This window comes from Emys orbicularis, chromosome 3 (genome assembly GCF_028017835.1).
Source record: "Emys orbicularis isolate rEmyOrb1 chromosome 3, rEmyOrb1.hap1, whole genome shotgun sequence".
NCBI classification, from domain to species: domain Eukaryota; kingdom Metazoa; phylum Chordata; order Testudines; family Emydidae; genus Emys; species Emys orbicularis.
This window is the reverse complement of record NC_088685.1, coordinates 127,597,720-127,623,585: the sequence shown is the minus strand read 5'-3', so window position 1 is coordinate 127,623,585 and position 25,866 is coordinate 127,597,720. Positions and strand designations below refer to the sequence as shown.

At 42.8% G+C, this 25,866-nt stretch overlaps 1 protein-coding gene across 1 annotated transcript in view; it reads left to right on the top strand.

Moving 5' to 3' along the window:
- The window catches only part of PDE10A (phosphodiesterase 10A), a 309,295-nt gene that overhangs the window by 250,231 nt on the left and 33,198 nt on the right, over positions 1-25,866 (top strand). Inside the window, exons 10-14 of the mRNA XM_065401635.1 lie at positions 3,783-3,834; positions 8,730-8,872; positions 12,502-12,594; positions 13,183-13,369; positions 14,843-14,985. Coding sequence (XP_065257707.1) covers positions 3,783-3,834; positions 8,730-8,872; positions 12,502-12,594; positions 13,183-13,369; positions 14,843-14,985 — 618 coding nt within the window. The remainder of the gene's footprint in view (positions 1-3,782; positions 3,835-8,729; positions 8,873-12,501; positions 12,595-13,182; positions 13,370-14,842; positions 14,986-25,866) is intronic.

Below are 25,866 nucleotides of genomic sequence, written 5' to 3'. Positions count from 1 at the left end.
GCCAGTGCTGCTGAGCTCGCCACGATGTCCAAACAGGAAATGAGATTCAAACTGCCCAGACAGGAAAAGGAATTCAAATTTTCCTGGGGCTTTTCCTGTGTGGCTGGTCAGAGCATCCGAGCTCGGACTGCTGTCCAGAGCGTCAACAGAGTGGTGCACTGTGGGATAGCTCCCGGAGCTATTAGCGTCGATTTCCATCCACACCTAGCCTAATTCGACATGGCCATGTCGAATTTAGCGCTACTCCCCTCGTTGGGGAGGAGTACAGAAGTCGAATTTAAGAGACCTCTATGTCGAACTAAATAGCTTCGTGGTGTGGACGGGTGCAGAGTTAATTCGATGTAACGGCGCTAAATTCGACATAAACTCCTAGTGTAGACCAGGCCTGAATACTTACAAGGGGAGATAGATTCAATGTTTGTAATGGCTCAGCCATTCCCAGTCCTTATTCAATCCTGAGTTGATTGTGTCTAGTTTGCATATCAATTCCAGCTCAGCAGTCTCTCGTTGGAGTCTGTTTTTGAAGTTTTTCTGTTGTAAGATAGCCACCCGCAGGTCTGTCATTGAATGGCCAGACAGGTTAAAGTGTTCTCCCACTGGTTTTTGAGTATTATGATTCCTGATGTCAGATTTGTGTCCATTAATTCTTTTGCGTAGAGACTGTCCGGTTTGGCCAATGTACATGGCAGAGGGGCATTGCTGGCACATGATGGCATATATCACATTGGTAGATGTGCAGGTGAACGAGCCCCTGATGGTATGGCTGATGTGATTAGGCCCTATGATGATGTCACTTGAATAGATATGTGGACAGAGTTGGCATCGGGCTTTGTTACAAGGATAGGTTCCTGGGTCAGTGTTTTTGTTCAGTGATGTGTGGTTGCTGGTGAGTATTTGCTTTAGGTTGGGGGGTTGTCTGTAAGCGAGGACAGGTCTGTCTCCCAAGATCTGTGAGAGTAAAGGATCATCTTTTAGGATAGGTTGTAGATCTCTGATGATGCACTGGAGAGGTTTTAGTTGGGGGCTGAAGGTGACAGCTAGTGGTGTTCTGTTATTTTCTTTGTTGGGCCTGTCTTGTAGAAGGTGACTTCTGGGTACTCGTCTGGCTCTGTCAATCTGTTTTTTCACTTCAGCAGGTGGGTATTGTAGTTTTAAGAATGTTTTAAGAATGCATCTGTACCTTTGTTAGACATTTTGCCCTCGTACAGGCTTCTATAGCAGAAGCCTCTTGGTTTAGCAGTCCTTCAATATGTGGTACAGCAGCATCCCTTGCACGGTCCTCCTCAATGAATACTGCTTATACGTCACCTCAGGTAGAATACACATAGGGACAACCACTTGAAGAAGAAGAAGAAAAGATTATTTACCTGTACATTAATTGGAGTTCTTTGAGATATGTGGTCTGTATTGCACTACCTGCCCTCCTTTCCCGCTGGTGCAGAGCCTTATCCCAGGGCTATTCACAGTAGAAAGGTAACTGGAGAGGCAGGCAGTCCTCACTGCCCCTTATGCCCTCGATTTGGAGTATGAGGGAGGAGAAGGGCGCAGGCATGAACCAGTGGATACAGCTAGCAAAAGTTTTCTGATATCAAGAACATGCAGCACATGCACAACTCAAGTGGAATACAGATAGCGATCACACATCTCAAAGAACTCCAATTACTGTGCAGGTAAGTAACATCTCCTTAATCTGAAGAAACACCAGCTGCAGCACAAAGGGTTGACGCCTTGTCTAGAATAATATAGTAAATTCAAGGGCTGTGTGGATGAAGTCTTTCCATTGTCTTTGTGATGATGACAGAGAGTATCCAAGACTATTTTATTTTCCCAGATGCCTTGTCATACTTACAATTTAAAAAAAATGTCTGGCCCTCTGTCTTACTATGAGAATACAGCAGTGTGGGTCAGCTTCTCTAGTGAGGGGGCTTCTGAGCTTGAGGGGGAACTTTGCCATAAATGGGGAGGGCAGGTGGTGTTTACACTACTGCTTTCTCCAGAATTTAATTTCTGCCAGGACTCAAAGTGTGTTTCCTGTCACCCAAGACCCTCCCTCGCCAGCACCACCCATTTCTGCACTGGCATTCCCTAATGCCCCCATTGGTGCAGGTGTTTTCCACTGTTGTGCCTCCACCCAACCAAGCAGACTTTGTGCTACTAGTCTGTACTGACAGAACCTGCTGTAAAACTCGGGATGAATCAAGGCCTACCTGTTTTAGGATCAGGTGGCCTGTTACATCTGACAGATTACCCTAATGTTGTATGCAGTGTAGTTGTAGCTGTGTCAGTCCCAGGGTATTAGAGAGACAAGATGGGTGAGGTAATATCTTTTAATGGATCACCTTCTGTTGGTGAAGAAGAGCTCGGTGTGGCTCAAAAGCTTGTCTCTCTCACCAACAGAAGTTGGTCCAATAAAAGATATTACCTCACCCACCTTGTATCTCTAGATTACCCTAAAACCTTCTAAAAGCACCTGTGGCTTTAATATTTTAATGCTGGGAATTTTATAGGTAAATAAATATGATTCATCATATCAGTGATTAGGATTATCACTGTCTGCAGAAAAATTTATTTCACCCACAAAACTAGGAACTCATGTAGTGACAACTGTCCAACCAGTTGCAGGTGAAGGGCTTGCACTAGCAACAAAATAATATGAATTGCCTTTAAAAATGGTCTGTACTTTATATTTTATAGAAAGCAGGTTTCCAATTCATTGAGCAAATTGTTGACACGCAGTGTTACTGGGATATTTTCTGTAAGGTTTTAGAATGGGTACAGAATACAAATGCTCCACATTCAGGGCCGGCTCCAGGGTTTTGGCCGCCCCAAGCAGCCAAAACAAAACAAACAAACAAACAAAAAGCCGCGATCGCGATCTGCGGCGGCAATTCGGCGGGAGGTCCTTCGCTCCCAGGCGGAGTGAGGGACCGTCCACCGAATTGCCGCCGAATACCTGGACGTGCCGCCCCTCTCCGGAGCGGCCGCCCCAAGCACCTGCTTGACAAGCTGGTGCCTGGAGCCGGCCCTGTCCACATTTCATGCAGTCACTGGAAATGCAAAATTAATTTATTATATATTTCCTTCCCCCTGGACCCAACACAAAGGGAGCTGTATATGTGCTCAAGACCATGGGACAATGTCTTTTTCTGTCTGTAGGAATGTTGTAATCCAAAGTTTATTAAGTCTGGGTATGTGGAAGCTTTAGGCTTTTTTTACTAAAAAGTTTGACCTTTATCTTTCAATACTTTTGACTCTCCTTGGACAATCTCACTTCATAGTGAGAATGAGATCTCCGTTCTTTCTTTGCAACCACAAGGTCAGTCTTTCTCTCCAGCCACACCATGCGATACCTGGGTTAATAAAGAACATTCATTTAAATGTTTTCTAGGTTGTTGCCTCCATCAGGAAAAGTGGTTTAGTATGACATTAATTTTGACAAGTAACCTAATATATAAACCTAATTAAGTATATTTGGAAGCAATTAAATAATGCATATGTTAAAGCATTTAATGAGAGAGAGAGAGTTTGTAAGGAATACTCACCCTGAAAGGCAGCAAAGCACTGAATCATGTGCTGAAGTGTTTTGCTAAATAGGGGCCTGAAGCAGCATATGGTAGCCTCTCTATTTATTCATTCATTTATTTAATTTATTTAATTTATTTATTTTAACAGAGTTGCATGTTTATCTAAAAAGGACTAAAACTTGGAACCTGCCCAAATCCTTGTGTTGCAGCAATCTAAATAACATTACTTACTAATTTTTTATCTCTTCTTCTTTACAGAACCTATTTTGATAATATAGTCGCAATAGATTCTCTACTTGAACATATAATGGTAAGCTATCTTTTTTTCATCTTTAAATTTATACATCACATCTGTTAGTCTTCCATTCTCTTTTTTCATTGAAGTAAAGTGTGGCATTGTTGAACCATAGAAGCTGTTTATAATGAATTCATATGATAGGTAAGTTCTGAGGCTGGTCTGTAAGGAAATAGTGATAAGGGTCCTCTTGGTTTTATTTATTGCAAAAACTTCATTTCACAGTTTCATAAGTACTGAGTTATGGGGTCTCTGTGAACTAAATGTTGATCTCAGATTTGCCAGATAAATAGAATATTTGTATATTTGTGTATTTTCTTAGCATTTCAACTTGTTCCTCTGACTGGTTCTTTCTACTTTCAAATCACCGCACATTGCAATACACTCATCAAAAAAACCACAAAAATAGCCCTTCTGATTGAAGAGCATTGTCTGTGTGAAGCCATGTGGAAATGGCCAGCATTACCCACAGATAGTTTATCCAATGACATGTGATAGGTACAAAAGAGAGTTGTTACCTCCCAATTAGGACATAAACCGATTTAGATTTCGCAATTACAGAGTGGCACAGTCAGTCACAGAACATTATGGCAGCAATTAAAGCTGGTTGCATCGTAATAACTAACAGATTATTTAGTCAATGGATTTCCCTTTTTTTTTTAGTTCATAAACCGATCACAATTTTCTTGAATTTATTCATTATTCAGAATGATTCATTGAACATATCTGCAAATAAATTTGCCTGTAGATTGTTTGCTGAGTGTTTGAATGTGAGCGGTGGTGTTTAGTTTTGGACAAACATGTTGAATAATTTGGTTTCAGAGTAGCAGCCGTGTTAGTCTGTATCCGTAAAAAGAACAGGAGTACTTGTGGCACCTTAGAGACTAACAAATTTATTATGGTTCTCTTCCTTGATTGAATGAGTGTAAATAAGAGTCAGTTTTCTGATGAGTGCTTGCAGTTTTACCAATTTAAAAATCGCTATCCAACAATACTCTCCAATGTTTGCCCTAATCTTATCAGTGAACTTTTTAGCTAGAATCTTCACAGAAAATAAGCACACCAACAGTGCAAACCATGTCAATGCAAATTAGTTTAGAAATTCAAATCAATATTCAGGAGAAATATTTTGCAGTCTTAGTTGAATCTAGGTACTACACAGACAAGAATTGCTCTCTTCAATGCACAAGAAACATTCCTCAGTTTCAGCAGCTTTGTCTATTCTTATTTACACAAATTGCTTCACAACATTGTTTAACATTTAAAAGCACTGTGGTAACATAATACACAGAACTTAATGACAGATAATGATATTCTTCTCAGTGAACAGTCACCAAGTAGAACACACACATGGCAATGCAATATGCTTATTCTTTCATCTTCCTTCCCAACACCTGCTCTCTCAGCATTCTGCTGCACAACCTGCATTGATGCTTCACAGTCAACTTCCTTTGAAGTCTGTGCCAATTGGCTTCTTCTGGGTCTAGCAGAAAGAGAAGAATGGATCTGCTAGTTTGTGCATCCAGTGCAATTCTACTGGAGACCAGTTGTATCATTTCTGTGACTCACCCTATCTCCTAGAGTGAGAGAACAGCAAGAATCAATCTCCTCTCCCCAGTCCACCTCCTGGAGATTACAATGAAAGCTTTTGATGGTTCTTGCACTAATAATAGTACCATTTCTCTGCTTGTTTGTCTTTATATCTTTGTTTCTTTCTTATTCGAACTTCTTAGTGAATTTAGTGGAGTAAAAGGTGCCTGATTGGGAGCACCTGAAAATAAAGGTCTTTCTTCATCCACAGAAGTGGTGCAGTGTGGGGAACAGGAGTGCAAGTTTCCCCACACACTGCCTCACTAATGTGTTTCAGTACTATTCTGAAGGCTCTGCCCTAAGGGGAGAGATGATAGGTTGGTCCCCTTCAGTCCTTGGCCTCCCTATTACTCTATTTACAAGGGTACCTTTTGTGATTGTGTCACCTGCCAGTCACTGTCAAGCTGGGTTGGATTTGAGCCAATGACCTAGTGAAGAAAGGCTTTGCCAAACCCATTAGGCATCTTCTCCATAAACAGTAGTATTTTAAGCAGGCAAGTCTTACAAAAATAGGTCATGACATAAGATAAATGACCCCATCCTTCAAGAGTTGAATGTATTAGAACACAGTGCCTTGTGATCTGTTTTAAAATATTGATGCTTTACAAAGCACCTGATATGGTTTCAGAAGGTACATAGGGAAACCTCCCTTACTGTTATCCCAGGAATTGCCAAAGTAGTTTTAAATAGTTCCTCTGGTTTGAATGAATAAAGGAATAATGGGAATGGCTACACTTTTTAATGAACTCCCACATGGAGAAAAGATACCTTGGGCCTGACTCTCAGCCTGCCATCTGCCCCTCTTGCATCAGTCTGGTGGCACGGAGCCAGAACACAGCTGGATCTCTCCAGCTGGGGATTTTTCCAGCATGAGGGGAGCCTTCAGCTGTGTAGCTGGGTTCTACACAGGTCGCAGCGTAAAGGATAGGGTATAGAAAGTACGACAGGACTGCTGTGGTCCAGCAGTCCCTGGCTGGCAGTCGGTACCTTGTGTGCCACAGGTAGTTGGCATAGAATTAGCCCCAGAGTCAGGGAGCCACACACAGATTCTTTGCAACCCAGGCTGAGTCCAGTGCACATTGGTACAGATGAGAACCTGACACAATATTTTTATATCTCGCTATTATCTATGACAAAAATGGCACTTTTGCTTCTTTAGAAATATAAGCTAACTTAGAATCCTAGCATTCTTGAGTATGTATTTAACACACACACACAGGATATTTTAACAAAACTCATGCACACAAATGTAGAGTTCTTAAAATCTGAGATTAAGGTCTGGCCCTTTTGTCTGCTGTAAATGAACATATCTAGGGGTATACTTCACAATGGCAAAGCAAATGAGAAAAAAAAAGAATCAGGTGTGTTTGTGTTTTGTCCAGCTGAAATAATCATGATTAGAGCATTCCATTTTGTGAATGTCTCCTAAAGTCCAGTTTTGATTTTACTTTTCGCATCCTTTTAAAAATCTGGTTGGGATTGTTACTGATGGATTTCACATGTCTATGTGTGTCCTGGAGAAGCTTGAAACTGTGTGTATGCAAACCCTTATATTAGTAGTACACCTCTACCTCGATATAATGCTGTCCTCGGGAGCCAAAAAATCTTACCATGTTCTAGGTGAAACCGCATTATATTGAACTTGCTTTGATCCGCCGGAGTGCGCAGCCCCGCCCTCCCCCGGAGCTCTGCTTTATCGCATTATATCTGAATTCGTGTTATATCAGGTCGCCTTATATCGGGGTAGAGGTGTATAAGGAGAGAGCACACCCGCTATACACATGCTTTTGTGATCTATATTTTCAGATGTCAGAATATAATTTATGTAATATATACAGTAGCATTAAATCGTGTGACTTCATAACAAGATGACTACTATGCTACACAATCCATTTGAAAAATATTATATAAAATCTTCTTTTACTTCCGCTGGAATCATACATTTGGATAGTCTCTGTACATTGCTCTCTCTCTCTCTCTCTTCTTTTTTTAGTTGCTGCAAACTAATTTTCTGAAAAGTGACCCCCACAGAGTAGTGTGTGGGAAGTGTTAACCTGTTCTCATTTGAAGTGAGAGGAGGAATTCAGAGATGAGATTTTTGCTGTGTCCTTAGGTCACACTGTTGGGCCTGGATATTTCAGGACTCTTAGAAAAGGATATGCATTGTGTACTTGGGTCAACCAAAAGTACTTTTGGACTTTATGCATAAAGTTATTTTTCAAGGCTTCTGCAGATGGGAAGTTTGGTGTATTTTGGGCTAAACTGTGCCCTTATGAGCTGCAATATCATATACGCAAGAGGGATTGCATTTCATATACTCAAGAGTTAGCTCTTAATCCCAGAATTTTCTTGCTCTTTATAGTACAGAAGTAACCCAGGTAAGCACTTTAGGAGTTAAGCATATTATTATTTTCAGACAATAAATATTTATCTGGCTTATTTAAAATGTGGAGAATTTTAATCTTGAGAAAACACTCTGAACCCCAAAGGGTTTGAAGTCTCTCTGTCTTTGGGGGCAAGGACTGTCATTTATTATATGTCTGTTCAGTGCCTAACACAGAGGGGTCCCAGTCTGACTGAGGCATCTAAATGCTACCACAATACAATAAATGCTATTAATGATAAATAAACTAAAGGATGTAAAAAAGCAAGGACTTATCTTGCTTATTTTATAAAAAAAAAGGGGAAAAGAAATGTCAGAAAAATCTCATCAAGCTCTAATTTTAAAGTAAGATGCAGCGATGCTTCTCTCTTTGGCCTCAAAGCACATTTTGATAGGTGCATCTAGCTGTAATGATATAGTGACTGGTCAGTCTGCGTTTCCATTAGGAACATTGTTTATTCAGAGTTTTAGAAGTCGTAATGCCCATAAAATGTTCTTTGATATTGTTGTATCTTCAAATCTATTAAAATACAGTAATTGAAAGTAAATCATTTTAAAAAGTAGGGAAAAGGTTGTCAGTCCAAAAGCAAGGACTTTGTACCCATAAAATACCCCTCTTCAATGGAGACCCATTTTTCTCCTTGTACATCACCCACTGAAGCATCTAAAAAAAACCCTGACTTTTTAAATTTAAATGTTACAACTGTAAATGACAACTTGATTTAAATAAATTATTGTATAAAACAAAAACATTATTTTTATGTGTTAAGTTGTAGCCTAAATTGTTTTAGTTGAGGAAACTTCTGGAAAACGCTTTCTCTATTAGAAAAGCTGGCTGAACTTTCATATTCGAAGGGTCTACCTTCATGAACAGATTAGTGACTAAAGTTCACCTGAACCTCATGATGTTAATCTTAGTTTTGTTCTTTGTCTGTAGATATATGCAAAAAACCTGGTGAATGCAGACCGTTGTGCACTCTTCCAGGTTGATCACAAGAACAAGGAACTGTATTCAGACCTTTTTGATATTGGAGAGGAGAAGGAGGGGAAGCCCGTCTTCAAGAAGACCAAAGAAATAAGGTAGGAACAGCAGAAGAATTCAATTTAATTCTAACTAGCGATGTGCAGGTATCTTGTTACCCAGTGTCTGTGCCTACTTGCAGGTGCCTACCCTGACAATACTTGTCATACTGTGATATCATTCCCACCAGGACCCGCCTCCAGAAGGTAGTACTTCTGGGAATGACATTGCAGTGCCATCGAAACAGCGTCTCTGAAGCTATAACGTCACTCCTGGAAATGCCGTCTTCCGGAGGCGGTCCTTTTGGAAATCATGTTGGAAAAAAACACAGGTGCTCCAAGGTAGGTAAAGGAGCAGGTGTTAAATTAAACCCCCTTATCTACAGTTCTGCAAGTACAAGACATTTATTGGCGTTCCCAAGATCAATCTAAATGTGACCTGTTCTCTCAAACACATGCAAAGTAGGGAAATTATAGTGGGTAATTCTGGTTGGGGAATCAGGCATTGCCAGTAACAACTGGTCAGATCTAATCAATCCTTTTAAGGTGGGCAATCCATTTACTCTTAGTTTAGTGTCTCCTTGCCTCACCTGATATGATGAACCTGGACTTCATTCTGATTTGAATAATTGTGATTTTAAAGTGCACTTGAATTGGTCAATTTTAAGTTTTGCACTGGCGTGGAAGGTTACACAAGCTTCTATGAGTATTTTTAAAACTGATGCATCATCTACATGGTACAAATTGCCTCATTAATGTGTACATTTTACACATACACCCCTCCTTAGTGGAAAAAACAGCCAGAATAACAAGGTAACTTTTAAATATTTCAGTTTTTGGAGAGAGTGATAATTTATATAATGCCTTTTGTTCAGGAAAATCCCTAATGGATATAGGTTGAGATTTTTCAAAGCAGGGTAGGGGATTTGGGTCCACATTGTTTTATAGTTAGTGAAAAATGTGTGACTAAATCCCATGAAGTACTTCAAAACCTTTCAAACATAAAATACACACAGCTCTTCACTCAGCAGTGACATTCTAAAATGGTTTATTCAATTGTTTCTTTGTATCTTTAAAGTTATAGTATCTGATATGGTTCATAAGGGAATGTAAGTCAGATTCCCTTACTCTCAATGGGACTCACGTAGGCTGATGTTTATTCTTGCTTACTACATTGTGTACGTGAGCATAATGGAGTCTACACTGGTGCAGTTTATATACTAAGGAGCAAGAAGATGGTGTAAATTAAAGAAGGAGGTGACCTACTTACACTTTCTTACACCCTCCTGATAATTGATTTTCTTGTTTACAGTCCTCTCGTCTGTCCCCTCAGTGTGAGAATTACACAAATTTTGACTTTGAGTGTAAGGGAGTCTGAGGCAAATTCAGGGGTGATGTATAAGGCTCCGAAAAGAGCAACAAAAATGATTGGGGTATGGAACGGCTTCCGTATGAGGAGAGATTAATAAGACTGAGACTTTTCAGCTTGGAAAAGAGACGTCTAAGGGGAAATATGATTGAAGTCTATAAATTCATGACTGGTGTAGAGAAAGTAGATAAGGAAGTGTTGTTTACTACTTCTCATAACACAAGAACTAGGTGTCACCAAATGAAATTAATAGGCAGCAGGTTTAAAACAAATAAAAGGATGTATTTCTTCACACAATACACAGTCAACCCGTGGAACTCCTTGCCAGTGGATGTTACGAAGGCCAAGACCATAACAGGGTTCAAAAAATAACTAGATAAATTCATGGAGGATAGGTCCATCAATGGCTATTAGCCAGGATGGGCAGGAATGTTGTCCCTACCCTCTGTTTACCAGAAACTGGGAATGAGTGACAGGGGATGAATCACTTGATGATTACCTGTTCTGTTCATTCCCTCTGGGGTACCTGGCACTGGCTACTGTCGGAAGACAGGATACTGGGCTAGATGGACCTTTGGTCTGACCCAGTAGGGTCATTCTTATGTTCTTATGAAAAGACTGTAACATATACATTTGCAAGAGGGTAAGAGTTTGTCTGAAGTAGTCTGAATTGGTATAATGCTGTAATTGGTGTACATGTTGTGGGGATAGGCAGAAGAAGGTATAGCATACACCAACTTAAACTTCTTCTAGACATACAGTAGAACCTAAGAGTTATGAACACCTGGGGAGTGGAGGTTGTTTGTAACTCTGAAATGTTTATAACTGAACAAAACGTTATGGTGGTTCTTACAGCTGAATGTTGACTTAATACAGCTTTGAAACTTTGCTATACAGAAGAAAAATGAAACAAGCACAGAAACAGTTTCCTTACCTTGTCAAATCTTTTTATAAACGTTTGCTTTTTTTCTTAGTAATTTACATTTAACACAGTACTGCACTGTATTTGCTTCCAAATGAGGTGTGTGGTTGACTGTTCAGTTCATAACTCTGCGTTTCTACTGTACTGAGTAAAATCCTGGCCCTAATGAAGTCAATGGGAGTTTTGCAATAGATTTCAGTGGAGCCAGGATTTACCCACTTAGACTAACATCTGTGTGTGGCCCATCTTTGAGCGTCTCTGCTTATTTCACCCATGCCTCCTTTGAATTATAGAAGCCAGAAGTGTTTTATGTTGAAGAATGATCCCAATTATTTTCTTGTAATAATATTGACTGCAGGATTTGTATGATTCAACTCTAGTATGCTTCATGTATTTGTTTTCATTGTGGAAGGTCTACAAGATTCTGTCAGTAATAGTGCATCTTAGCTTGCTGTAAAATGAAATTTATCCATGAGATTTGTTCATAAAATAGCATGGATATAAGAGATGCAATTGATAAGTTGTAAAGTAAACTGATGACTTAAACACAAGTCATCAGACTGCACAAATGTAATTGAATGTAATGAACATGAATTAGAAATAACCTCTAATCTTATTATGGACAGCAATCCTTATTGAACCAAAATGATTGTAGTATGGGACCTTTTTTAGCTCTATATCAGGGGTGGGCAAACTACGGCCCACGGGCTGGATGCGGCCTGCCAGCCATTTTAATCCAGCCCTCGAGCTCCCGCTGACGAGTGGGGTTTGGGGCTTGCCTCGCTACAGCTGGGGAGCAGGGTCGGGGGCTGCTCCACACGGCTCCAGGAAGCAGCAGCATGGCCCCGCTCTGCTCCTACACTTAGGGGCAGCCAGGGGTTCTGCTCTGCATGCTGCCCCTGCCATAGGTGCCGCCCCCGCAGCTCCCTTTGCCTGGGAACCACAGCCAATGGGAGCTGCAGGGACGGTGCCTGTGGACGGGGCCGTGTGCAGAGCCACCTGGCTGTGCCTCCACGTAGGAGCCAGAGAAGGGACATGCCGCTGCTTCCGGGAGCTGCTTCAGGTAAGCACTGCCCGGAGCCTGCACACCCCTCCCGCACCCCAACCCCAATTTTGTGAGTATTCATGGCCCACCATACAATTTCTATTCCCAGGTGTGGCTCTCGGGCCAAAAAGTTTGCCCACCCCTGCTCTATATCCATATAAAATATTTTCAGTAGATATCTATATTATTCTTTACAATTCCTTCTTGTATTTCAAGAATTTTATCCTTACAAACAACAAAATTAAGCTGGTTTGGACTGAAGGTACATTTGTATGTTCAGGGTAGTCTACAATGAAAAAATGTTTATTCAAACTGTTCATATGCTGATCGACATGTTTCTTTAATATGTGCAGATTTTCTATTGAGAAAGGAATAGCGGGTCAGGTAGCAAGAACAGGTGAAGTCCTTAACATTCCTGATGCCTATGCAGATCCACGCTTTAACAGGTAAGACATTCTTTAGTTACAACTAGGACAGGAAAAAACAAAATAGCTAGCTTTTTACTTAATGTTCCACTCAAATTTTAAAGACATTATCAATTGATTAGTACGTTTTCATGGAATTAAGGGATCCTGATGAAGAGACAAACTTGAAATATTTATTTTCATAGCATTCAATCTGATCTTGTGACTGTATTGTATTAAAACGATTTTGACTCTGTTTTACCAAATAATTGAAGAAGCATTAGTTATTTTGTTCTAGATAGAAGTTTGCACAGCTGGATGGACTATTGCTCATTGTACATTAAAAACCTTAACTCAATCTGATTGGTTTAGAAAATAGGTGTATTTCAGTCACTTGATGACCTGCTAAGTCATAAAAATAGAGTTTTTAAAACATTTTCGGTATTTTTATGAATGAGCTGACTTAATTGGCTGAAGTTTTATTTCTCTAACTTTTAAATGGGTATTATAATTGATGCATGCATTTAAGTGTTAGATTAGTGAACCCTGTGTATATTTAAATGACATTTCTAGGGAAGAAGGGATGACCATTAATTGTTGTCCTTCTCTTTCTCTTCCCCAACTCTCCAGAGAAGTTGACCTCTACACAGGCTACACAACCAGGAACATTCTGTGCATGCCTATTGTGAGCCGAGGGAGTGTAATAGGCGTTGTGCAGATGGTGAACAAAATAAGTGGAAGTGCCTTCTCTAAAACCGATGAGAACAACTTTAAAATGTTTGCAGTCTTTTGTGCTTTAGCCTTACACTGTGCTAATGTAAGTTTTATCCCCCAAAAGCTTAATATGAAGTGTGAAGAAAATAGTTCTGTCAGTTTGGGATTTTATCGATTCTGCTTCATCTTCCAAATCATTAAAATTGATTAATAATTCTGTTTTATTGAGCTAATGGGGCATCAGTAATGTGTTGATTCTTTCACAATAAGGATTTGGTTGATTTCTTCTGAAATAATTGTGCAATTGATATATCTGTTACATACAGGTAATGCAAAACAATATACTCCAGTCAAAGTATGTAGAGCACCACTTAACTCTGTTCAGATATGGTGAATGGACCTGAGTCATTTATTCAGGTTCAGAGTATGTATTTTACACAGTTTACTGTGTGGTGGAGGGAGTGTACTCTAATACCTAGTGTGGAGGGAGTATATCAAATACATTTGAATATACATTTATTTTAACATCCTGGACTTTCCACATATAACTACCCATGCATCTAGATGAGTGTTGATGCTATTATTTGTGAAAGTCAACCCCCTTTTTTTTTTTTTAAAGAAAGATAACTGTTCATTTAGAAAGTATAAAAACATTTATAATCATTACCATATAGGTATAAAAATGCAATATTGACCATTACAAAAAGGAACTCAACACATTTTATTGAAGAGAGATATTGTACAATGACATAGTCAGGCTAGAGTCTCATAAGAACCCTTTTACAGCACTCTGGCACTGTAAAGGGAAGTAAATTATATTTACACCCACTTTAAGGCCTCTTTAGAGTGGTATAAAGTGGCCTTAGTGTAAATCAGGATCAGGTCCAGTCAAGTCCCTCTGTTGGGCATGGATCTACCATGTTAGAGGATGAACCCTCAAGGCATGTTCCTCCTGGGGATTTTCTTCAAATGAAGCATAATTCTCTATACTCGCTTATAATCCATACCATGCCTAATATAGTTGAATTTCAATCTTTTAATATATAATTGAACTTGTTTTTCCCTAGCGCTGAGTGGTAATTTGTCCATTCTCTGTTGTGAAAAACGCTGTCCCTAAAGCGACAGAGTAAATGCATTACTTGAAAAACTCAGTGGGAGACTGAAAATGTATAGAAAATATTGTTATTTAAATTAGCTCTTTTGGGCCAAATTGTGGCTTGGTTAGCGCAGTGGTGCAAAAGGATGTAGTGTGACCCTTTGTCCTTTGTCTGTTCTGCACCTTCTACCCACATCATAGGTAGTAGCAAGGGCATTGAAATAGGCTTTGCAGAGCTGCTACCGTTTTGAGTGTCCAGGTTTAGACACCTTAAAGGGATAGGACCTGATTTTCAGGCTAAGTTTCCACCTTCGTAAAGTCTGGCTCTTATAAAATGTGTCAGGTCAGGCATCCAAAATAACTAGTCAGTTTTGAAAATGTAAGCCTTTATTCTTAAGAATAAATGTTTGATCTTGAGGGAAACAGGCTTTATCTTTGTAACCGAAGTCCAGTGTTAATGAATAACAATTGTTCTTTCAGATGTACCACAGAATTCGCCATTCGGAGTGTATTTATCGTGTAACGATGGAGAAGCTGTCCTATCACAGTGTTTGTACAGCAGAAGAATGGCAAAATCTCATGAACTGCACACTCCCTACCCACATCTGCAAAGAAATTGAACTGTGAGTCTTTTGTCATTTCAGCAACAGCTATAACCTGTCTTTTGCTCATAAAGTTAAATTTTCCATGTACAACAGAGGGTTTGTGGAAATTGTTATCAAAGAAACATCCTAAAGCTATCGGCATTGATTTTGAATTTTCTTGCACCTTGTTATATCTATACAAAGTAAGTGTAACACAGCTGTAAAACGTTACCTAATCAGAGTAGAAGCATTTTTCATCCATTTTGGACACGTGTAAATAACTATATATTTTGCACAGCAACATTAAATCAAGCCCAAGGAACATAGAGAAAAAAGTTCTATTAATTAGGCTTTATTTGCATGGGATCTCTGCTATCCTAATCCTACCAGTCATCCTGTAGTGAATGAGGCTTCCAGGAGAAACCAAGTAAGGGACACCTGACTTTCTAATCATATAAAAAGCAAACCACAAAAAATATGAAAATACAGAAGCTCAGTGATGCAAAGCGTTGAGCACTCTGGCTCCAATCCAGCAAGGCATGCATGCACGTGCTTAAGTTTTACTGCGACTACTCATGATTAAAGTTAAACATGTGCTTAAGTGCTTTGCTTGTTGGAATGCTCAGCAGTTTTCAGCATTAAGCGTTAATGTAGGATATTCTTTACAGTATAATTTCTAATGCTTTGTTGAATGATATTATATAACCCACCTCCTCAACAAAATAATTTTTACTTTTAAATATGGGCAGGCTTTCTTTCTGGAAACACAAACCCCCATTGTTTTAAAATCTGAACATAGGTAATCATTTTCCAAACAATTCAGCTACCTTCAGATCTGACACACCTGCTGTGCTGTTCAGTTAATCGCAACAGAGGGTCCTGTGGCACCTTTAAGACTAACAGAAGTATTGGGAGCATAAGCTTTCGTGGGTAAGAACCTCACTTCTTCAGATGCAAGTAATGGAAATCTCCAGAGGCAGGTATAAATCAGTGTGGAGATAACGAGGTTAGTTCAATCAGGGAGGGTGAGGTGCTCTGCTAGCAGTAGAGGTGTGAACACCAAGGGAGGAGAAACTGCTTCTGTAGTTGGATAGCCATTCACAGTCTTTGTTTAATCCTGATCTGATGGCACGTTAACACCACCTTATACCGAAAACCCACCGACCGCTATGCCTACCTTCATGCCTCCAGCTTCCACCCCGGACACACCACACGATCCATCGTTTACAGCCAAGCACTGAGGTACAACCGCATCTGCTCCAACCCCTCAGACAGAGACCAACACCTACAAGATCTTCACCAAGCATTCTCAAAACTACGATACCCACACAAGGAAATAAAGGAACAAATCAACAGAGCCAGACGTGTACCCAGAAGCCTCCTGCTACAAGACAGGCCCAAAAAAGAAACCAACAGAACTCCACTGGCCATCACCTACAGCCCTCAGCTTAAACCTCTCCAACGCATCATCAGTGATCTACAACCCATCCTGGACAATGACCCCTCACTTTCACAGACCTTGGGAGGCAGGCCTGTCCTCGCCCACAGACAACCTGCCAACCTTAAGCATATTCTCACCAGCAACCACGCACCGCACCATAACAACTCTAACTCAGGAACCAACCCATGCAACAAACCTCGATGCCAACTCTGCCCACATATCTACACCAGCAGCACTATCACAGGACCTAACCAGATCAGCTACAACATCACCGGCTCATTCACCTGCACGTCCACCAATGTTATATATGCCATCATGTGCCAGCAATGCCCCTCTGCTATGTACATTGGCCAAACTGGACAGTCACTACGCAAGAGGATAAATGGACACAAGTCAGATATCAGGAATGGCAATATACAAAAACCTGTAGGAGAACACTTTAACCTCCCTGGCCACACAATAGCAGATGTTAAGGTAGCCATCTTACAGCAAAAAAACTTCAGGACCAGACTCCAAAGAGAAACTGCTGAGCTCCAGTTCATTTGCAAATTTGACACCATCAGATCAGGATTAAACAAAGACTGTGAATGGCTATCCAACTACAGAAGCAGTTTCTCCTCCCTTGGTGTTCACACCTCTACTGCTAGCAGAGCACCTCACCCTCCCTGATTGAACTAACCTCGTTATCTCCACACTGATTTATACCTGCCTCTGGAGATTTCCATTACTTGCATCTGAAGAAGTGAGGTTCTTACCCACGAAAGCTTATGCTCCCAATACTTCTGTTAGTCTTAAAGGTGCCACAGGACCCTCTGTTGCTTTTTACAGATTCAGACTAACACGGCTACCCCTCTGATACTTGACACCATGCAAGGCACTGCATTTAGCCGTATGGAATGGAAATCTATCAACCTCATGAAGAAACTTGCACAAATACAGACAGATATCATCTTCCTTTCCAAATGCAAACGGATGGACATCATACCAAATGGACTGAAGGTGAAAAATCCATTGCTATCTACATACTGCACAGACCACAGTGAGAGATTATGCCATACACTATCAAAGAAACTGAGGAACCACCTGATCAGCATCCTATACAGCAAACAGATAAACATCAAGAAAGAGCTCTCCAACCTGGAGACTTTCATAAATAACCAACCCTCCACACAAATGGACTTTACTAAAATAAGACAGGAGATCTACATTACACACTTCACCTCTCTACAAAGGAAAAAGGACCGTAAGCTGTCTAAAATCCTACCTGGCACATGGGGCCACAACAGGGGTACCCCTAACTCACCCAGCAATATCGTCAATTTATCCAGCTACACACTCAACCCAGCAGAGGAGTCTGTCCTATCTCGGGGACTCTCTTTTTGCCCCAGCACCCCCACGAACATGATACAGTTCTGCGGTGATCTGGAAGCCTACTTTCGCCGCCTCCGACTCAGAGAATACTTTCAAGATAACACTGAACAGCGCACTGATACACAGATACACTCCCACCAACAACACAGGAAGAAGAACTCCACATGGACTCCTCCTGAGGGTCGAAATGACAGTCTGGACCTATACATAGAATGCTTCCGCCGACGTGCACAGGCAGAAATTGTGGAAAAACAACATCGCTTGCCTCATAACCTAAGTCGTGCAGAACGCAATGCCATCCACAGCCTCAGAAACCACCCTGACATTATCATCAAAGAGGCTGATAAAGGAGGTGCTGTTGTCATCATGAACAGGTCTGACTACCAGAAGGAGGCCGCCAGACAACTCTCCAATACCAAATTCTACAGGCCACTTTCCTCAGATCCCACTGAGGAATACACTAAGAAACTGCACCATCTACTCAGGACACTCCCTACACTAACACAGGAACAAATCAACATACCCTTAGAGCCCCGACCGGGGTTATTCTATCTACTACCCAAGATCCACAAACCTGGAAATCCTGGACGCCCCATCATCTCGGGCATTGGCACTCTCACTGAAGGACTGTCTGGATATGTGGACTCCCTACTCAGACCCTACGCCACCAGCACTCCCAGCTATCTCCGTGACACCACAGATTTCCTGAGAAAACTACAATGCATTGGTGACCTCCCAGAAAACACCATCCTAGCCACCATGGATGTAGAGGCTCTCTACACAAACATCCCACACACAGATGGAATACAAGCTGTCAGGAACAGTATCCCTGATGATGACACAGCACAACTTATTGCCGAGCTCTGCGACTTTATCCTCACGCACAATTATTTCAAATTTGGTGACAATATATACCTCCAGACCAGTGGCACCGCTATGGGCACCCGCATGGCCCCACAATATGCCAACATCTTTATGGCTGACCTGGAACAACGCTTCCTCAGCTCTCGTCCACTCACGCCCCTTCTCTACCTACGCTACATTGATGACATCTTCATCATCTGGACCCATGGGAAGGAGACCCTGGAAGAATTCCACCATGATTTCAACAGCTTCCACCCCACCATCAACCTCAGCCTGGACCAATCTACACAGGAGGTCCACTTCCTGGACACCACAGTACAAATAAGCAATGGCCACGTTAACACCACCTTATACCGAAAACCCACCGACCGCTATGCCTACCTTCATGCCTCCAGCTTCCACCCCGGACACACCACACGATCCATCGTTTACAGCCAAGCACTGAGGTACAACCGCATCTGCTCCAACCCCTCAGACAGAGACCAACACCTACAAGATCTTCACCAAGCATTCTCAAAACTACGATACCCACACAAGGAAATAAAGGAACAAATCAACAGAGCCAGACGTGTACCCAGAAGCCTCCTGCTACAAGACAGGCCCAAAAAAGAAACCAACAGAACTCCACTGGCCATCACCTACAGCCCTCAGCTTAAACCTCTCCAACGCATCATCAGTGATCTACAACCCATCCTGGACAATGACCCCTCACTTTCACAGACCTTGGGAGGCAGGCCTGTCCTCGCCCACAGACAACCTGCCAACCTTAAGCATATTCTCACCAGCAACCACGCACCGCACCATAACAACTCTAACTCAGGAACCAACCCATGCAACAAACCTCGATGCCAACTCTGCCCACATATCTACACCAGCAGCACTATCACAGGACCTAACCAGATCAGCTACAACATCACCGGCTCATTCACCTGCACGTCCACCAATGTTATATATGCCATCATGTGCCAGCAATGCCCCTCTGCTATGTACATTGGCCAAACTGGACAGTCACTACGCAAGAGGATAAATGGACACAAGTCAGATATCAGGAATGGCAATATACAAAAACCTGTAGGAGAACACTTTAACCTCCCTGGCCACACAATAGCAGATGTTAAGGTAGCCATCTTACAGCAAAAAAACTTCAGGACCAGACTCCAAAGAGAAACTGCTGAGCTCCAGTTCATTTGCAAATTTGACACCATCAGATCAGGATTAAACAAAGACTGTGAATGGCTATCCAACTACAGAAGCAGTTTCTCCTCCCTTGGTGTTCACACCTCTACTGCTAGCAGAGCACCTCACCCTCCCTGATTGAACTAACCTCGTTATCTCCACACTGATTTATACCTGCCTCTGGAGATTTCCATTACTTGCATCTGAAGAAGTGAGGTTCTTACCCACGAAAGCTTATGCTCCCAATACTTCTGTTAGTCTTAAAGGTGCCACAGGACCCTCTGTTGCTTTTTACAGATTCAGACTAACACGGCTACCCCTCTGATACTTGACACCATGCAAGGCACTGCATTTAGCCGTATGGAATGGAAATCTATCAACCTCATGAAGAAACTTGCACAAATACAGACAGATATCATCTTCCTTTCCAAATGCAAACGGATGGACATCATACCAAATGGACTGAAGGTGAAAAATCCATTGCTATCTACATACTGCACAGACCACAGTGAGAGATTATGCCATACACTATCAAAGAAACTGAGGAACCACCTGATCAGCATCCTATACAGCAAACAGATAAACATCAAGAAAGAGCTCTCCAACCTGGAGACTTTCATAAATAACCAACCCTCCACACAAATGGACTTTACTAAAATAAGACAGGAGATCTACATTACACACTTCACCTCTCTACAAAGGAAAAAGGACCGTAAGCTGTCTAAAATCCTACCTGGCACATGGGGCCACAACAGGGGTACCCCTAACTCACCCAGCAATATCGTCAATTTATCCAGCTACACACTCAACCCAGCAGAGGAGTCTGTCCTATCTCGGGGACTCTCTTTTTGCCCCAGCACCCCCACGAACATGATACAGTTCTGCGGTGATCTGGAAGCCTACTTTCGCCGCCTCCGACTCAGAGAATACTTTCAAGATAACACTGAACAGCGCACTGATACACAGATACACTCCCACCAACAACACAGGAAGAAGAACTCCACATGGACTCCTCCTGAGGGTCGAAATGACAGTCTGGACCTATACATAGAATGCTTCCGCCGACGTGCACAGGCAGAAATTGTGGAAAAACAACATCGCTTGCCTCATAACCTAAGTCGTGCAGAACGCAATGCCATCCACAGCCTCAGAAACCACCCTGACATTATCATCAAAGAGGCTGATAAAGGAGGTGCTGTTGTCATCATGAACAGGTCTGACTACCAGAAGGAGGCCGCCAGACAACTCTCCAATACCAAATTCTACAGGCCACTTTCCTCAGATCCCACTGAGGAATACACTAAGAAACTGCACCATCTACTCAGGACACTCCCTACACTAACACAGGAACAAATCAACATACCCTTAGAGCCCCGACCGGGGTTATTCTATCTACTACCCAAGATCCACAAACCTGGAAATCCTGGACGCCCCATCATCTCGGGCATTGGCACTCTCACTGAAGGACTGTCTGGATATGTGGACTCCCTACTCAGACCCTACGCCACCAGCACTCCCAGCTATCTCCGTGACACCACAGATTTCCTGAGAAAACTACAATGCATTGGTGACCTCCCAGAAAACACCATCCTAGCCACCATGGATGTAGAGGCTCTCTACACAAACATCCCACACACAGATGGAATACAAGCTGTCAGGAACAGTATCCCTGATGATGACACAGCACAACTTATTGCCGAGCTCTGCGACTTTATCCTCACGCACAATTATTTCAAATTTGGTGACAATATATACCTCCAGACCAGTGGCACCGCTATGGGCACCCGCATGGCCCCACAATATGCCAACATCTTTATGGCTGACCTGGAACAACGCTTCCTCAGCTCTCGTCCACTCACGCCCCTTCTCTACCTACGCTACATTGATGACATCTTCATCATCTGGACCCATGGGAAGGAGACCCTGGAAGAATTCCACCATGATTTCAACAGCTTCCACCCCACCATCAACCTCAGCCTGGACCAATCTACACAGGAGGTCCACTTCCTGGACACCACAGTACAAATAAGCAATGGCCACGTTAACACCACCTTATACCGAAAACCCACCGACCGCTATGCCTACCTTCATGCCTCCAGCTTCCACCCCGGACACACCACACGATCCATCGTTTACAGCCAAGCACTGAGGTACAACCGCATCTGCTCCAACCCCTCAGACAGAGACCAACACCTACAAGATCTTCACCAAGCATTCTCAAAACTACGATACCCACACAAGGAAATAAAGGAACAAATCAACAGAGCCAGACGTGTACCCAGAAGCCTCCTGCTACAAGACAGGCCCAAAAAAGAAACCAACAGAACTCCACTGGCCATCACCTACAGCCCTCAGCTTAAACCTCTCCAACGCATCATCAGTGATCTACAACCCATCCTGGACAATGACCCCTCACTTTCACAGACCTTGGGAGGCAGGCCTGTCCTCGCCCACAGACAACCTGCCAACCTTAAGCATATTCTCACCAGCAACCACGCACCGCACCATAACAACTCTAACTCAGGAACCAACCCATGCAACAAACCTCGATGCCAACTCTGCCCACATATCTACACCAGCAGCACTATCACAGGACCTAACCAGATCAGCTACAACATCACCGGCTCATTCACCTGCACGTCCACCAATGTTATATATGCCATCATGTGCCAGCAATGCCCCTCTGCTATGTACATTGGCCAAACTGGACAGTCACTACGCAAGAGGATAAATGGACACAAGTCAGATATCAGGAATGGCAATATACAAAAACCTGTAGGAGAACACTTTAACCTCCCTGGCCACACAATAGCAGATGTTAAGGTAGCCATCTTACAGCAAAAAAACTTCAGGACCAGACTCCAAAGAGAAACTGCTGAGCTCCAGTTCATTTGCAAATTTGACACCATCAGATCAGGATTAAACAAAGACTGTGAATGGCTATCCAACTACAGAAGCAGTTTCTCCTCCCTTGGTGTTCACACCTCTACTGCTAGCAGAGCACCTCACCCTCCCTGATTGAACTAACCTCGTTATCTCCACACTGATTTATACCTGCCTCTGGAGATTTCCATTACTTGCATCTGAAGAAGTGAGGTTCTTACCCACGAAAGCTTATGCTCCCAATACTTCTGTTAGTCTTAAAGGTGCCACAGGACCCTCTGTTGCTTTTTACAGATTCAGACTAACACGGCTACCCCTCTGATACTTGACACCATGCAAGGCACTGCATTTAGCCGTATGGAATGGAAATCTATCAACCTCATGAAGAAACTTGCACAAATACAGACAGATATCATCTTCCTTTCCAAATGCAAACGGATGGACATCATACCAAATGGACTGAAGGTGAAAAATCCATTGCTATCTACATACTGCACAGACCACAGTGAGAGATTATGCCATACACTATCAAAGAAACTGAGGAACCACCTGATCAGCATCCTATACAGCAAACAGATAAACATCAAGAAAGAGCTCTCCAACCTGGAGACTTTCATAAATAACCAACCCTCCACACAAATGGACTTTACTAAAATAAGACAGGAGATCTACATTACACACTTCACCTCTCTACAAAGGAAAAAGGACCGTAAGCTGTCTAAAATCCTACCTGGCACATGGGGCCACAACAGGGGTACCCCTAACTCACCCAGCAATATCGTCAATTTATCCAGCTACACACTCAACCCAGCAGAGGAGTCTGTCCTATCTCGGGGACTCTCTTTTTGCCCCAGCACCCCCACGAACATGATACAGTTCTGCGGTGATCTGGAAGCCTACTTTCGCCGCCTCCGACTCAGAGAATACTTTCAAGATAACACTGAACAGCGCACTGATACACAGATACACTCCCACCAACAACACAGGAAGAAGAACTCCACATGGACTCCTCCTGAGGGTCGAAATGACAGTCTGGACCTATACATAGAATGCTTCCGCCGACGTGCACAGGCAGAAATTGTGGAAAAACAACATCGCTTGCCTCATAACCTAAGTCGTGCAGAACGCAATGCCATCCACAGCCTCAGAAACCACCCTGACATTATCATCAAAGAGGCTGATAAAGGAGGTGCTGTTGTCATCATGAACAGGTCTGACTACCAGAAGGAGGCCGCCAGACAACTCTCCAATACCAAATTCTACAGGCCACTTTCCTCAGATCCCACTGAGGAATACACTAAGAAACTGCACCATCTACTCAGGACACTCCCTACACTAACACAGGAACAAATCAACATACCCTTAGAGCCCCGACCGGGGTTATTCTATCTACTACCCAAGATCCACAAACCTGGAAATCCTGGACGCCCCATCATCTCGGGCATTGGCACTCTCACTGAAGGACTGTCTGGATATGTGGACTCCCTACTCAGACCCTACGCCACCAGCACTCCCAGCTATCTCCGTGACACCACAGATTTCCTGAGAAAACTACAATGCATTGGTGACCTCCCAGAAAACACCATCCTAGCCACCATGGATGTAGAGGCTCTCTACACAAACATCCCACACACAGATGGAATACAAGCTGTCAGGAACAGTATCCCTGATGATGACACAGCACAACTTATTGCCGAGCTCTGCGACTTTATCCTCACGCACAATTATTTCAAATTTGGTGACAATATATACCTCCAGACCAGTGGCACCGCTATGGGCACCCGCATGGCCCCACAATATGCCAACATCTTTATGGCTGACCTGGAACAACGCTTCCTCAGCTCTCGTCCACTCACGCCCCTTCTCTACCTACGCTACATTGATGACATCTTCATCATCTGGACCCATGGGAAGGAGACCCTGGAAGAATTCCACCATGATTTCAACAGCTTCCACCCCACCATCAACCTCAGCCTGGACCAATCTACACAGGAGGTCCACTTCCTGGACACCACAGTACAAATAAGCAATGGCCACGTTAACACCACCTTATACCGAAAACCCACCGACCGCTATGCCTACCTTCATGCCTCCAGCTTCCACCCCGGACACACCACACGATCCATCGTTTACAGCCAAGCACTGAGGTACAACCGCATCTGCTCCAACCCCTCAGACAGAGACCAACACCTACAAGATCTTCACCAAGCATTCTCAAAACTACGATACCCACACAAGGAAATAAAGGAACAAATCAACAGAGCCAGACGTGTACCCAGAAGCCTCCTGCTACAAGACAGGCCCAAAAAAGAAACCAACAGAACTCCACTGGCCATCACCTACAGCCCTCAGCTTAAACCTCTCCAACGCATCATCAGTGATCTACAACCCATCCTGGACAATGACCCCTCACTTTCACAGACCTTGGGAGGCAGGCCTGTCCTCGCCCACAGACAACCTGCCAACCTTAAGCATATTCTCACCAGCAACCACGCACCGCACCATAACAACTCTAACTCAGGAACCAACCCATGCAACAAACCTCGATGCCAACTCTGCCCACATATCTACACCAGCAGCACTATCACAGGACCTAACCAGATCAGCTACAACATCACCGGCTCATTCACCTGCACGTCCACCAATGTTATATATGCCATCATGTGCCAGCAATGCCCCTCTGCTATGTACATTGGCCAAACTGGACAGTCACTACGCAAGAGGATAAATGGACACAAGTCAGATATCAGGAATGGCAATATACAAAAACCTGTAGGAGAACACTTTAACCTCCCTGGCCACACAATAGCAGATGTTAAGGTAGCCATCTTACAGCAAAAAAACTTCAGGACCAGACTCCAAAGAGAAACTGCTGAGCTCCAGTTCATTTGCAAATTTGACACCATCAGATCAGGATTAAACAAAGACTGTGAATGGCTATCCAACTACAGAAGCAGTTTCTCCTCCCTTGGTGTTCACACCTCTACTGCTAGCAGAGCACCTCACCCTCCCTGATTGAACTAACCTCGTTATCTCCACACTGATTTATACCTGCCTCTGGAGATTTCCATTACTTGCATCTGAAGAAGTGAGGTTCTTACCCACGAAAGCTTATGCTCCCAATACTTCTGTTAGTCTTAAAGGTGCCACAGGACCCTCTGTTGCTTTTTACAGATTCAGACTAA